Below are 13990 nucleotides of genomic sequence, written 5' to 3'. Positions count from 1 at the left end.
CTGCCTTTTCCTCCTTCCCCCCCACCTCTCCTTGCCCCCGCTTACAGGTCCTATTACAAAATACTCAGTGGTGATTTTTATGCCTTCAGGTGCAGTCACATCCTGCACAAATTGTCAACATCCCTACCGCCCCCTGAATGGCAAACAATTCTTTCTTTTCCCTAGTTATTCCTGCTTTATAACTTTACCCGTTTCTGCCCCTTTAACTCCCCACACTTTCTCACCTCAAATGCACTTCTTGCATATCCTAGCTATCATCACCTTACATTTAGTAATTTAAAAAGAAAAACTGGAATATCTGAGGATAACACCTTCATGGTTACTTACATTTTTTTAACTTAAAAAACAAAACTCAATAGAAATAAAACAAGTACACTAAAACCGTGTTGACGTAAATACCTAGAGACATAAGGACTTTCCCAGCCTTCTTCAAATTTCATCATAAATATAAACACATCTCAAAAGATGAACTTGAAGACAATGCAAGTGTGTGTGGGCATACACACACACAGAAAAGTTAAAGAGAGAAAAATAAACACGCAGGTAGCACTGCATTTGTATTAACCCTTCTCTGTCATATCGTGAAGAGAAAAAGTAGAGGGGAAAATAAAATTATAACAGTATCAACATAATAGTATTAAAAGGGTTGAATGTTGGCATCTCTTTCAAACAATCAGTTCTTAAGAGACTAGTGTATCCCATCGGAATATATATATATATTATAATTAACATATTATTGCTTCCTGCCTTGGATAAATCACTTGAAATAAATGAGGTTTATTTGTTCTGTTTCTACAGAGAGTATAGCTAACAGAGCAGTTGTTACAATTACAATTATTTGATGTATTGATTGTGTAGGCTTATAGCAATTGCATGAGCTTGTTTTCTGTTGCTGATTTTTAGTTATTTTGCTAAATAAGAGATAATGAAGTTTTATGAATTGAGCTATCCAAATATATATTATCAATGATGAGCTTTAAGGAAATGCAGTATTTACTAAATTATAGTTGATGATATTTCATATCTATCAATAATAATAGAAATATTCTGCACACAATTCTTAATGGTAGCTGGAGTTGGGAATAAACTTTTCTCTATATAAAATTGAGTAGGAGGTACTAAACTTGAAACACCAAATCTTTTTCAGTAGAAAACTACAATTACCTAAATGCCCTTGCTTTATTTTGTTTCCTTTTCCTTAGGAAAAAGAAATTTGGCAAAATGTATAAATGACTAAGTCATTATATTTCTGTACTAGCTGTTAAATATTAGTCTGCTATTGAATTATTTACCTTTTTTTTGTTGTTGTTTTTTGTTTTTTGTTTTGCGGTATGCGGGCCTCTCACTGTTGTGGCCTCTCCCGGAGCACAGGCTCAGCGGCCATGGCTCACGGGCCCAGCCGCTCCACGGCATGTGGGATCTTCCCGGACCGGGGCACAAACCCGTGTCCCCTGCATCAGCAGGCGGACTCTCAACCACTGCACCACCAGGGAAGCCCTTTTTTTTTTTAATTTTATTTTACTGAAGTATAGTTGATTTACAATGTTGTGTTAATTTCTGCTGCACAGCAAAGTGATTCAATTATACATATATTTATATATTCGTTTTCTTTTGTTTGTTTTTGCGGTACGCGGGCCTCTCACTGTTGTGGCCTCTCCCGTTGTGGAGCACAGGCTCCAGACGCGCAGGCTCAGCAACCATGGCTCACAGGCCCAGCCGCTCTGCAGCATGTGGGATCTTCCCGGACCGGGGCTCGAACCCACTATTTACCTTTTTAAAGTCAAAGAAATAAGCCAAAAATCAAGTTTTCAGATACTTCTGGATTTTAATTGAGGGTAAGGAAATTAAATTATCTGACCTGTTTGGGGCTTAGCTTAAAGAGAAAGGGGATACTAGTGTAGGGGAACGTTATTCCTCTTTCCAAAACTCTAGAACATTAATTAAACCCTTTACCTAGCAAGAAGGAGAAAACAAGTGATACTATTTTTTTAATGGGAAAAATGTAAATTACAAATTATATAAGCTGCCATGCCATTTGGAGCATTAGCTAAACTTAAAATATAAATACAGAAGATAGAAATCTAGATTGTGCCCCCAAATTTCAATTTACCACTAGGAAAGAAATTTTTATTTATTAATGGAATTGAAAACTCATTAGCTACCTAGATAATTTCCTTAAAATATATAAGGCTATAATTAAATTATATATATTTGCATATATGTATATATGCAAATTAAATGAAAAGTTGCAAGGTAACCTTAATTTTTTTTAAATTTTAAATAATTTGCTTTTTTTAATTACAAATAAAAAATAAATTCTTAGCTATATATAAGATAGCAAATGGGAGTGATACCAGCATTAAAAAATAAGATATTTCTGTAGGAATTTTTTACTATTTGAGAAATTAAAATAATTTGGCTAAGAAATCCAAAATGTAGCCAGCAATGAACTGAGTTGTTAATTGCTGATCAAAGGAAAATCATGACTAGACAGTCTTTATTTTAGCATTCCTATATCATATTTCAAGAATTACTTAATTTCTTTGGAAAAGAGCACACAACACTTAACCTTAGTTATTAGGAAATAAATGTTGTCAACATACAATAGAAATTTGATAGATCACTGGAATACTAGGTTTCAAAAATTCAGAGAGGGTGTCTGAACTACCTCGTCAGCATCCATGGCTGTTAGTTGCATAATCTTAGAGCCATCTCCAGTGTTCTCCTCCACTGTGAGATCCAGCATGTCGGTTGGGAACACTGGTGGATTGTCATTGATATCCTGAAGTGTTATTTCTACCTACAAGGAGAGAAAGAAACAATGTATGAATATTGCATATGTCTGCAAGATACCAATTAAATTGTATACCAAGAGTCTATTCAAATAGTCCTTCCAAAAAGAATCAGAACCTTCATATATGACATCAAAAACAGAAAATACCCTAGAGAAAGTTGTGAAATATTTATAGAAAAATATAAAAGCCAAATAAAGATCATTTGACTTGTTGATCGTAACTGACTTTAAATGATCAACTTGGAGTTTATAATAGAATAGGTCCACGATCAACTGTCATTTTAATCCCCAGGTTTGTGCACCAGTGAAGAATGGTTGAGACTTAGGACTGTCTTTCAACCATTAAATGTTGCCTGACACACAGATGAGGTTGTATAAAATTTCTTCCTGAAATGTTTACATATTGGCAACTAATGTCCAAAGGAAATAAAGAAGTTCACATTTTGTTTTAAGAAACACTCAGCATTTTTCCCTTTAAAGTCAACTCTCAATCTTTAGGGGAAGAAAACTACACACATCTTTTCTTTCTATTTCCACTCCTTTCAACACATCTTAATGTGACTAAAGCTAAACAATCATTCCATTCAGATGTAGCATTCATATAAATTGCAAATATTAACAGCTTTGTTTGAAAGATCCTTGTCAGAGCTATTTGTTTCCCTACCTAAGAAAAACTGTTTAGAAATAACAATTTGTGAAGTTTAAATAATAACTTCAAACCATGTGTTTTCTCTTTTGAGCTAGGTGCTAAAAGCTGAATATCTGATAAGAAAAGGGGAGACAGCTGCTAATAAAACTGAAAGCTTCCCCAGTTGGGTCACAAAATCAAGTCATGGAGAAAAATCCATCCATCCATTTAGCTCAGATATAACCAGGACATTTTTCTCCTAGGATGAAATGTCATCTTTTATAGTTACACTGTAAAAACTCCATCAGATCCAAGAGTGATGAGTATGAATATTAGGAGAGAGCAAAAGAATTCTGGTTTCTTCTTTTCCAGGAAGAGAGGAGGGCGGGCTTGGGTGGAGGGAGAAGTAATAGGTAGGATTGTCATTATTCTCTGGCAAGGAATGAGTGGGACATACAGGAAAGCTAGGCAAGTAAACGGATGAGCAATTGATAAAAAAGAAAAACCCAGAAAACAATGTACAAAATTCAGTACTAAATAATTATTATAGTTCCACCATTTAACAGGACAGTTTTGATCATAGCTAGTGGCTCAAATTAGTCTAGGAAGTGGTTAAGACAGCCTCAGTAGTTAGAAATCTGCCACTTCTTTTTTGGCTGACATCATTCTCTACACCACTTCCTTTAGAAAAGATCTACAATGGCTAAAACTGCAGTCTATAGGGAGCATTTCCAACTTCCTTGCAAGGTTGTAAACAACATGAGTTTTCGAATTAGAAAGACCGGAGTTCAGATTCTGTCTCTGCAACTTATTAACTGGGGAAACTCGAGCACTTAATTTCTCTGAGCCTCAGTCTCCTTATCTTAAAATTAGGATAATAACATTTATCTTGGAGCATTTTATGAAGACTAAACCTTGATGATGCTGGCAAAATGACTAGCACAGAGGGAAGCGTTCAATAAAAAGTAGATCTTGGTTTTCAAACTACCAAGACAGAACTAGGTGTTCCTCAGAACCAGAGAGAGACTGCATATGTGACATGCATATATGAGTGTGTGTTTATGTAAGTATATGTTCATATGTGTGGGGGGAAGGAAGAACACTAAATTGAGAGTAAAGAGAATCCAGACTGGCACCAATTAAACATGACATCAAAGATACATCAGGACCTGTACCACACACTAGAAGCATGTTGGGTATAATAGAAAGATTCTTCATTATGAGTGCATGAACTGAAGAAGACCCTTCTATATTTAAATAGTTATAACTAACATGCACATGGCAAACACTGTTTTAAGTTATATATATGTGTACACACATATACACATGCATCCACACACACACATATATACATATAAAATCCTCAAAAGAGCCTTATGAGGCAAGTACTATTATCTTCCATTAGAGAAATGAGTTAACCAAAGGTACGTAGGTTAAGATCTAGTAAGTCAGTGTTTTCTTCACTACAATGCAAACCTGTCTTTCTCTCTCTCCACACATACCTCCCTTGCTTGTGTGTGTGTTCAATAAACATAATGAATCATATCTGAAAAGTATGTCACAGCTATATAAATATATTTTTACAAATGTGCATATTATTCCTGTCTGGAATTTGGAACACTTACATATGAACTAACTAGCCATATAATCTTGGGTCAGCCTATAAATATTTGTCAGAATTAAAAAAAAAAATGAACTAGGTGATTCCTAGATACAGCTCTAAAAGTCTGTGATCATGTATTCTCTATGAAATTTTGGCCAACTCCATCACTTCAGGTACAGAAAAGTATTTCCCTTTTTATTAGCAAGTATAAATTTAGTTAAATATTAATGAGTTCAAAACTAAACATTTCTGAATGTATCTAGAATCAACCAGTTATAGGCACAGATCTAGAACATCTCATCATTGGATCTGATATATGCAAAGGTTATATTTTTGGTTAAGGATACAATAGGTCATCCATTTAATAAGCCAGACTATGCTTTTTCCAAATCAGTGTCAGCTTGCCAATCAAAAAGTTGAAACTTTATATTCCTTTTTAAAGAAAAATCTGGATATTTTCTCTAACTGTCCAGTCTCTCTTCTCCACTTCACACTTCCTCAAGTATTCCTGAAAAGCTTTCAGCATGACTCCTCTAGATTCCCTCAATTGCCTGGAGTACGAATTACCTAGGAGAGGAGATTTGAACTTATTGGTGTAAGTAGGTGTCATCCTGCAATCCCTTCACTTCTGACTCGGTGTGCCATGTTTCTACTACCAAGAATTCCAAGATCATGGACCCTGTTTACCTATGAGGTGGTCACTGATTCCAATATTTATCCATGTAATATTTTAGGATCTATCACATAAAGGGTATATGTTAGTCATTAAAAATACAGATGAGGGCTTCCCTGGTGGCGCAGTGGTTGAAAGTCCACCTGCCGATGCAGGGGACATGGGTTCGTGCCCTGTCCAGAAAGATCCCACATGCCGCGGAGTGGCTTGGCCTGTGAGCCATGGCCGCTGAGCCTGCACGTCCTGTGCTCCGCAACGGGAGAGGCCACGACAGTGAGAGGCCCTCGTACCGCAAAACAAAACAAAACAAAACAAAAAACAGATGAAAATAAGACAGGCCACCATCCCTTGCAGGGAAGAAATGAAGTTTGATCATGGAAATATGTACAAATAAACATTTACAACTACCTCCAGGAAAACATACTGTTGACATCTTGATTCCAAGAAGTTAGTTCCCCACACCATGGATAATTCTTTGAACTGCCCTGCATCTTGTCCTTGGCAGTTACCATCTCTCTTGATGAGTCCAGATCCTAACATGCACTTGGCTCACTCTCTTGGATCTGCCACCAACCTGAGAGTCTTTTTCCATTACTACTCCCTCTTTGGACTAAGATTTGGTATGATTTGTTTTGAAATATTATCATATAAAACACAGGAGTCAAACATTAAAAGTTTAGAGAAGATATCTGGAAATAAGAATTAAGACATTATAATTTTTAAAGAGTCCTTTCTGTACAAATTAGATTAGTGGTTTATTTTAAAATTCTGAGATTTAAAAAATGTCTAAGATATAATTCCTAAACTAAAAAAAGTATATGTTGGTAAATACATTCCATTCTTTTAAAAGACACACCAAAAACTACAGCGTAGGGCTTCCCTGGTGTCACAGTGGTTGGGGGTCCACCTGCCGATGCAAGGGACGCGGGTTCGTGCCCCGGTCCGGGAGGATCCCACGTGCCACGGAGCGGCTGGGCCCGTGAGCCATGGCCGCTGGGCCTGCGCGTCTGGAGCCTGTTGCTCCGCGGCGGGGGAGGCCGCGGCAATGAGAGGCCCGCGTACCGCAAAAAAAAAAAAACAAAAAACTACAGCATAGCTAAGCTTTTAGTGCCAGCATTGCCCCTTTAGTGTTTTACATCTATTTTTATATTTGTTTGGATCTGAAATAAGCAAAATAATTGCATTTAAATATTATTTTGTAAAAACTATCATATTTAAAAATATTTTTTTTATTTTTTAGGCCAAGCTGTGAACATGTGGGGTCTTAGTTCCCCGACCAGGGATCAAACCCATAACCTCTGCATTGGAAGCACAGAGTCTTAACCACTGGACTGCCAGAGAAGTCCGAAAAATATCACATTTTGAACTCAGAAGCTTCCCTTCACAAGTGGCTGTATTTTAAATGAAAACAAAACAAATACAAACTGCCAGTAGCTTCCATCACTTAAGTCTGGGGACATTTTAAGGTATCAATTCTGTAAGTTGGTGAAAATTGACCCTCAAAGATGAAAGAAACGTTACACCATTAAGATAAGGTACTTGCATATTTTATGCCTGCCTATCAAATGTTGACCTTTGTGCTTAGATATTTGACCCTTAAGGAACATATGTGGTTTCATCTGCTACAATTACAAAGGCAGTTGGTAGCTTTGTGGTTGACTTATTCATAGCAAAAACATCAGCTACAGCTAACGGCTGAACCATAGGTATTGTCTACGGCCATCACTCCATTACCATTTAGGTACCTTCAGAATAATGACTTTCTAAGCTGAGACACCTGATCCCTAGACAGTGAAACCTTGGTAAATGATGATATTTAAAGACAAAAACATGACCGAGATTAAGGCGCTAATGATCAATTCATTAAAAATTGGTTTGTCTTTTGGTAGTTTTGTAAAGGTAAAAGTTAATTAAAAATATGGCTTTAAATATTGTCACCAAACTTATTTATGCTGAAGGAATAGAATCCTTGATATTCTACTTGCTGAATAGCCAAATGGATATTTAAAAACTAAAACTCTTACTGTGCAAATAGTTACTATGAAATGAGTACAATGCTTTTCTCTTTAAAAATTTTTTCCTATTATATGCAATTTATCATTTTATTCTGCACTGCATCAGGAATGATGTTATATCTTGGGGATTTACTTTTAATTTCTTAAGTCAATAAATCAGATACAGATACATAATAAATGAGCAATTGCTATTATTATTAGTTAGCAATAGCAATGATCAAATCATTACATATGTGTAAATATAAAATATGGTATTTCACTAAATTAAGTTGATATTACAGAAGTAATACACTATATTCAAGGCTAAGGAATTGACTAAAATATCAAGGTCCATTATGAGCTCATTCTCCAGTTAATAAACTGATAATTGCATTGTGATCACTATCTCAACCACAATTAAAAACATATTCTTAAATACACAATCTCTCTGCAAGCTAAATAAAGTGGTTCTTAGTGAATCAGGATGAAAAATGCCCCAAAACATATTTTTAATTCACAGTCTTCCTGCAACCTACATAACATGTTCTGGAAAACAATCTTTTTTTTTCTTTTGAAAGATTGTAAAATTTATAATACAACAAAGGTTTAGGAATCCATTCATTTGCAAGAAGAAATATTAAAATTCTTAGAAGGAATCTTAGATATCATCAAGTTCATCTCCTAATCAAAAGCAAAGCATTGAAATGTCAAGTGATTTATCTAAGAAAAACTACTGTCAGCCTCTTAACTCTAGTCCACTGACTTTTGCAGAGATCTGTGGAAAAAACCAGGCTAGGGAGCAAGCAGCATAATATGCCTTAGACCACTGTCTCTAATCTTTGCACGAAGACAGAGATCATTCAAACAAAATATGCATTTGATGTGTACAGGAAAATAATATTTGAAGAAATTAATGTTTGATTATCTACCCTACAAATACTACTTTATCCACCTTCTTGCTCATTTTTAAATTCCTTTATATATATTTACATTAAGGGAAAATAATCTGTGAAGGTTTGCCTTATTGATGTCACTGGAAGACTATTAAACATTCAGCAAAAAGGTGGTGGATATACATTACAAGTAGAGCTAAATTCTCTGTAGATATCAGTAAAAGTTACTGCTTTTAAAATGTCTACAAAGAAGCTATTTCTTTTTCTCAAAAGATGCAGTAATATTCATTTTCAGAAATGACTAAAGTCTAAACGGTTGGTGGGACAGACATAAAGTACATAAACTATAAAAGAGTAAAAGAAGACATATCACAGCAAATAGTGCTTGATTAGTTGCTTTTTTTAGTGCCAAACGTAATTATTTACATTACTGCCTTTTTATTTTTGTGAAACTGACACTCCAAGTTTCTCAAATACTACTATTACCACATAAATTGTGACAAAGCATTGCACCAAAAATAATGCTTAGGGTTCACATGTATTACCTCCAAAGATATTGTGATAATGCCACCAGATTGTATTTAAACACTCCTTTTTAATTAATAATTCTGCCAAAAATATTTATTTCAAGGGAAGTATTTTTTGCTCTGATTTCTTTAACACATTTATATATTATAGAAATTGGTCGTTGCAAAGGTTAACAGATCATTTATACTGCTCAAATTTGTAACTTCTAGAATTTTGAGGGCAAAAATTGTCTTGTTCATTTTTGCATTCTCACAACTTATCCATCTCTAGCATGTAACTTTCTCTCCAGAGATATTTGTTTTAAAAGCAAACCCAGGTTATTTTTACATTTTTATTAGAGTCACATGTTCAGCAAATTTAATAAATTAGATATGTTATTGGTATATAAGGAATGTATTCATCAAATTTGCCCTATATGACAATAATATTTAGAACCAATCCAATTCCATTGATTTCCTAGTTCTTGTGTGTCCATGATGCCATCATGTATAATTTTTATGATATGACATTATATCTGATGATAATTCAATAACCTTATACTCAGAAGAATGATTTAAAAGAGCTTCAGGAAAAACATCTTGTATATAAACATATACAATAACAACTCAGGAAATCTCCCAGTTGGGAGATTGGAATATAAGATCCTATGAAATGCCCATCACTGCTTCAGAAACAACTACACTAAACGCCACAAAAGTCATGAATAAACATGAAAAAATAACTGAGGTCATTCAAATGTGTATTACCCTTAATAGGTCATTATGATGTCACTCCAATAACACTTTGCTAAACGATACCCTAGTTTATACTGTGTAGGTGCTACTGAAATTCAGTGAGGATAAAGTCTAATCTTACACTCAAAACAATTTTTATTTCATCAGCATGAAACAAAATGCTGAAATCTAGCATTTAATTTTCTGTATGGAGGTTCAAGTGAGAAGTTGAAGTTGAAAGCAAAGTAACGAAACTGAAATCCACACCAGGATCAGTACAACTATCAAGCCTGAGCTGTCACTTCCTTTGACTCTGAAAAGGAAAACTCCACCTTTCCTGTCTGAGATGAGGCTGTGTGTGAAGTATGAGTCTGCCTGCAATGCAGTGAGCGGCTTCATGCTGGGGGACATCAGGGTGGTGTGTGCAAAGAAACATTCTATGACTTGACATTAAACTTGGGAATTGAGAGCAAAATTCATTAAACAAAGACATCAAGATAGAAATATCGAAACCATGGCTCAAGTAAATAATCAAATTTATATTTTAAATGTTTGGCAATAACTTCCCATTCCCTGTCTTCAAATGAAGCCAAATACTATGTGATTCACCCAATTCAATGGGATTGACACATTTTGCATGCTATGTTGGCTTCCAATAACAAGGCTTTATTTAGTAAATTTGTGTCAAAGCCTATATATATTGAGAATACATAGCAGAAGGTCTAATTACATTTCTGCAGAAAGTTTGACATTCTATATTAGCCTTTTGGTAGAAGAACTAACCAAATAATTTCATTTGGTAGGGCATATATCTTACCCCTTTTTAAAATTTCAAGTATGAGGTTAAGTTCAGTCATTAGGAACAAGAAAATTCAACACCTACTTGTACTATCATTTGTGGGTTTAAACTCCAAGTACTTCCATCTCTTAACAACAAGAATAAAAAGCTGTATTGCCATGAAGGGATGGTGCCAGGGTTTGCATATTTCCTTTAATTTTGTTCTTCATTTCTTTCCCTATTTTGGGTGACCACTGGGAATTCTGCTGCCATAAGTCTGGGTGAAGTGTTTCACTACATCCAGAACACTTCATCATGTTGCAGAGCCAAAATCTATTATGGTTTGCAAGTGACTCATACTTCAGTTATGAGAGAGCCCTAGCAAAGAACAGTTTACATCTAAAACTCCCTAAATGTCAGGAATGTCTTGTTTGGACTGCATAGGTGTGTAAGGTCCAATCATACTCTGTGAACAATGCTTTGAGGTATTTATTTATTTATGATGTATAACCAACTTTATTCACAAGAGTCTGTGGTAGCTGTAATCATAGTGTACTGTCTCATCTTGATGGTATTTCTGAACTTTTGAAACTGAAATCTTGAAGAAAATGGGGAAAATCAAACTATGGAGAAATGACCTATGATCCCATACAATGGAAGACCAGTAGGGGTTAGATGTGACCTATTAGAGAAAATTAATAGCACCACTACTGCACGTATACATGAACTAGAAATTCTTGAGAACACAGGTCTGTTGCAGGCCCCAACTTTACTGAAGCTTCAGGGATCATCAGAAAGGAAATCTTTGCATTTAGGTACAGTGTTTCTTCAGAATGACAAGAAAAAATAGAAAAATCATGTATTTCACAGAAATTTAGCACTAAAATATTACCTTATATACTAAACATTATTTTACTATTTGTTTTTTTTTGTTTTGTTTTTGTTTTGTTTTTTTGCGGTACGAGGGCCTCTCACTGTTGTGGCCTCTCCCGTTGCGGAGCACAGGCTCCGGACGCACAGGCTCAGCGGCCATGGCTCACGGTTCTAGCCACTCTGCAGCATGTGGGATCTTTCCGGACGGGGCACGAACCTGTGTCCCCTGCATCGGCAGGCGGACTCTCAACCACTGCGCCACCAGGGAAGCCCATATTTTACTATGTTTTTAAAGAGAAAACACTTTAATAAGAGAAACATGATATAATGATAATATCTGAGGAAGCAACATTTAATTTGGGAATTAGAATATTCCTCTTTTTGGAATTTTAGGCTAACAAATACTTTGTCATTTCAAACTTTATACCTGAAATTTACATTAAGTTTTGTGTATATTTAGATATTTGTGCATTTATTTCACATAAGTTTGTACTTTTTCCCTTCCAACTATTCTGGAATAAGAGGAAAGAATGAAGCATATACATTTTAGATTCCTTTCAGCATAATTTTTAAAAGCAAAGTAAAAATGACTGTCATGAGTTTTAAAATAGAACATATTTTACATATAAGCTACATGTATGTAACTGTGACCAATTATATTTCTCAAATAAAAGCAATTACATTAATCTCTCACCACTAAAACTCTTCTAGCAGTCAGCAGCATATGTTCCCGGGATTTCAATGCATTTCTTACCAGGAAAGAAGTATGTATGAGTCACAGACAGGCTTGGACAGTAGCCAGAAATGACAAGAATGGCTAGAAGTGCGGACAAGACACAGTTAACTCCATTCCTGAAATAAAATGCTTTCCATAACTCACCAAATGTGTGGTGACATAATAAAAAGCTAGTTTTGTTGTGCTTTCAATATTGTTCAAATTAGAACCAAATAAGGATTTCTTTTAAGGCAAAGGCAATCATGTGTAACCACTTCAACTTTTCCTGAAATCAATACTGCATAATTTCTGCATTTTAACAGATTCTTAAGGACGCCTAAAAGTAAATGCAGAATAAAGGATCAAGTTAAAATATCTGTGGTTGCATATGAAACTTTATGGAAATTTTTATACTATTCTTCAAAACAAACACCCTGCAAAAGCATCCTGGAGTACACTTTTCAACAGTTGTTCATCTGAATGTGGTAAAAACACATCAAAAGGAAAATGTAGTATAAGAAAAACAAATAAAAATATTCCACCAAATTGTTCTTCACTTTTTTTTTTGACTTAATAGATCCTGGATTTTTTTAAAAGAAAAGGCTTCTATTAAGACTGCTGAAAAATAGAAAAGCAGTTTGATTTATATTAAAGATACAAGCTGTGGTAGATTGAATTATTGATCCCAATTCTTCACCCATCCCTATAAGCAACTTCACAGTCCCTCCCACCTTTAGGTGGAGTTTCTCTCTCTGCCTCTTGACTTTGGGCTCATCCATGATACTGTTTCAGTCAATGGATATTTACAAATATGACCCAAGTACAGATTTGCAATGTATTTGCTTTCTTGTACGTCTGCCACGGTTATTAGAATACTATGTCCCTGCTAGTTCACTAGTACCAGAAGGAGGACAACAGACATTGAATAGAGGAGACATTGACACGGAGAGACTTGTAGCCTGAAGCAGACCTTCCCAGTTGAGCCCAGACTAGATCAACCCAACTGCCTACACAAAGATGCATGAGAATAAATGTGTATTGTTGTAGGGCTTTGAGATTGTGTGGCTCTTTATTATGCAACATTATTGTGGCAATAGCTGACAGATACCTTAAGGCAAAAAAAATGGATTCATTTATTGAATATGTTAATTATTATGTTTTAAATAATGGATTACTGTTCTGTTTAAAATGAGGGGCAAAAAGAAGAAAAAAAATGTTAACGTATACTGATAGCTGTAGTATACCTTATACTATGAGGTAATTTTTAATGCTATGAACTTACTAACATCTTCCTACCCTGTATAACTTCCCATTCTTAACACACCATGCCCTTTTAGAAGGACAATGCAAAACAAGATATGATCAAGTTTTGATCAAGCTCCCTGCCCCTCCCACAATCCAAAAATTAAAGCAAGAGGGTGGGAATACTTGACCCAAGAGGAACAAATTATGACTGGGTTGAGTCAATGAAATTGTCTTTCTTAAGAGTGAAATTTATGAAAAAAATAGGAAACGCTACAAGAAAATAATAATGGCACAACTACAATGCAGCTCCTATGACTAAGTGGCCCCACATGAGGCCTGGCTAGATTTTTCTTATGGAATTGCTACAATGCCAAAATGATCCCTCTGCCCCATTTCACCTTTGCACATTAGCTTTCACCTTTGAAGAAATTTCGATTACTCAATACCAAAGACATCATGTTTTGACTTATTCTATCTTATTTTAGTTGGTTATTAGTTTATACTGCTTATATATATATATATATATTTTTTTTTTTTTTTTTTTTTTTTTTTT

General features: G+C 35.1%; 1 protein-coding gene across 1 annotated transcript in view; it reads right to left on the bottom strand.

Annotated features, from left to right (window-relative positions):
• Positions 1-13990, bottom strand: part of FAT4 (FAT atypical cadherin 4) — a 172267-nt gene that overhangs the window by 95839 nt on the left and 62438 nt on the right. The window contains exon 2 of the mRNA XM_029235704.1: positions 2669-2800. Coding sequence (XP_029091537.1) covers positions 2669-2800 — 132 coding nt within the window. The remainder of the gene's footprint in view (positions 1-2668; positions 2801-13990) is intronic.

This window comes from Monodon monoceros, unplaced genomic scaffold (genome assembly GCF_005190385.1).
Source record: "Monodon monoceros isolate NGI ecotype Baffin Bay Population unplaced genomic scaffold, NGI_Narwhal_1 Super_Scaffold_20, whole genome shotgun sequence".
In the NCBI taxonomy this organism is placed as follows: domain Eukaryota; kingdom Metazoa; phylum Chordata; class Mammalia; order Artiodactyla; family Monodontidae; genus Monodon; species Monodon monoceros.
This window is presented reverse-complemented; position numbering and strand designations above follow the sequence as displayed.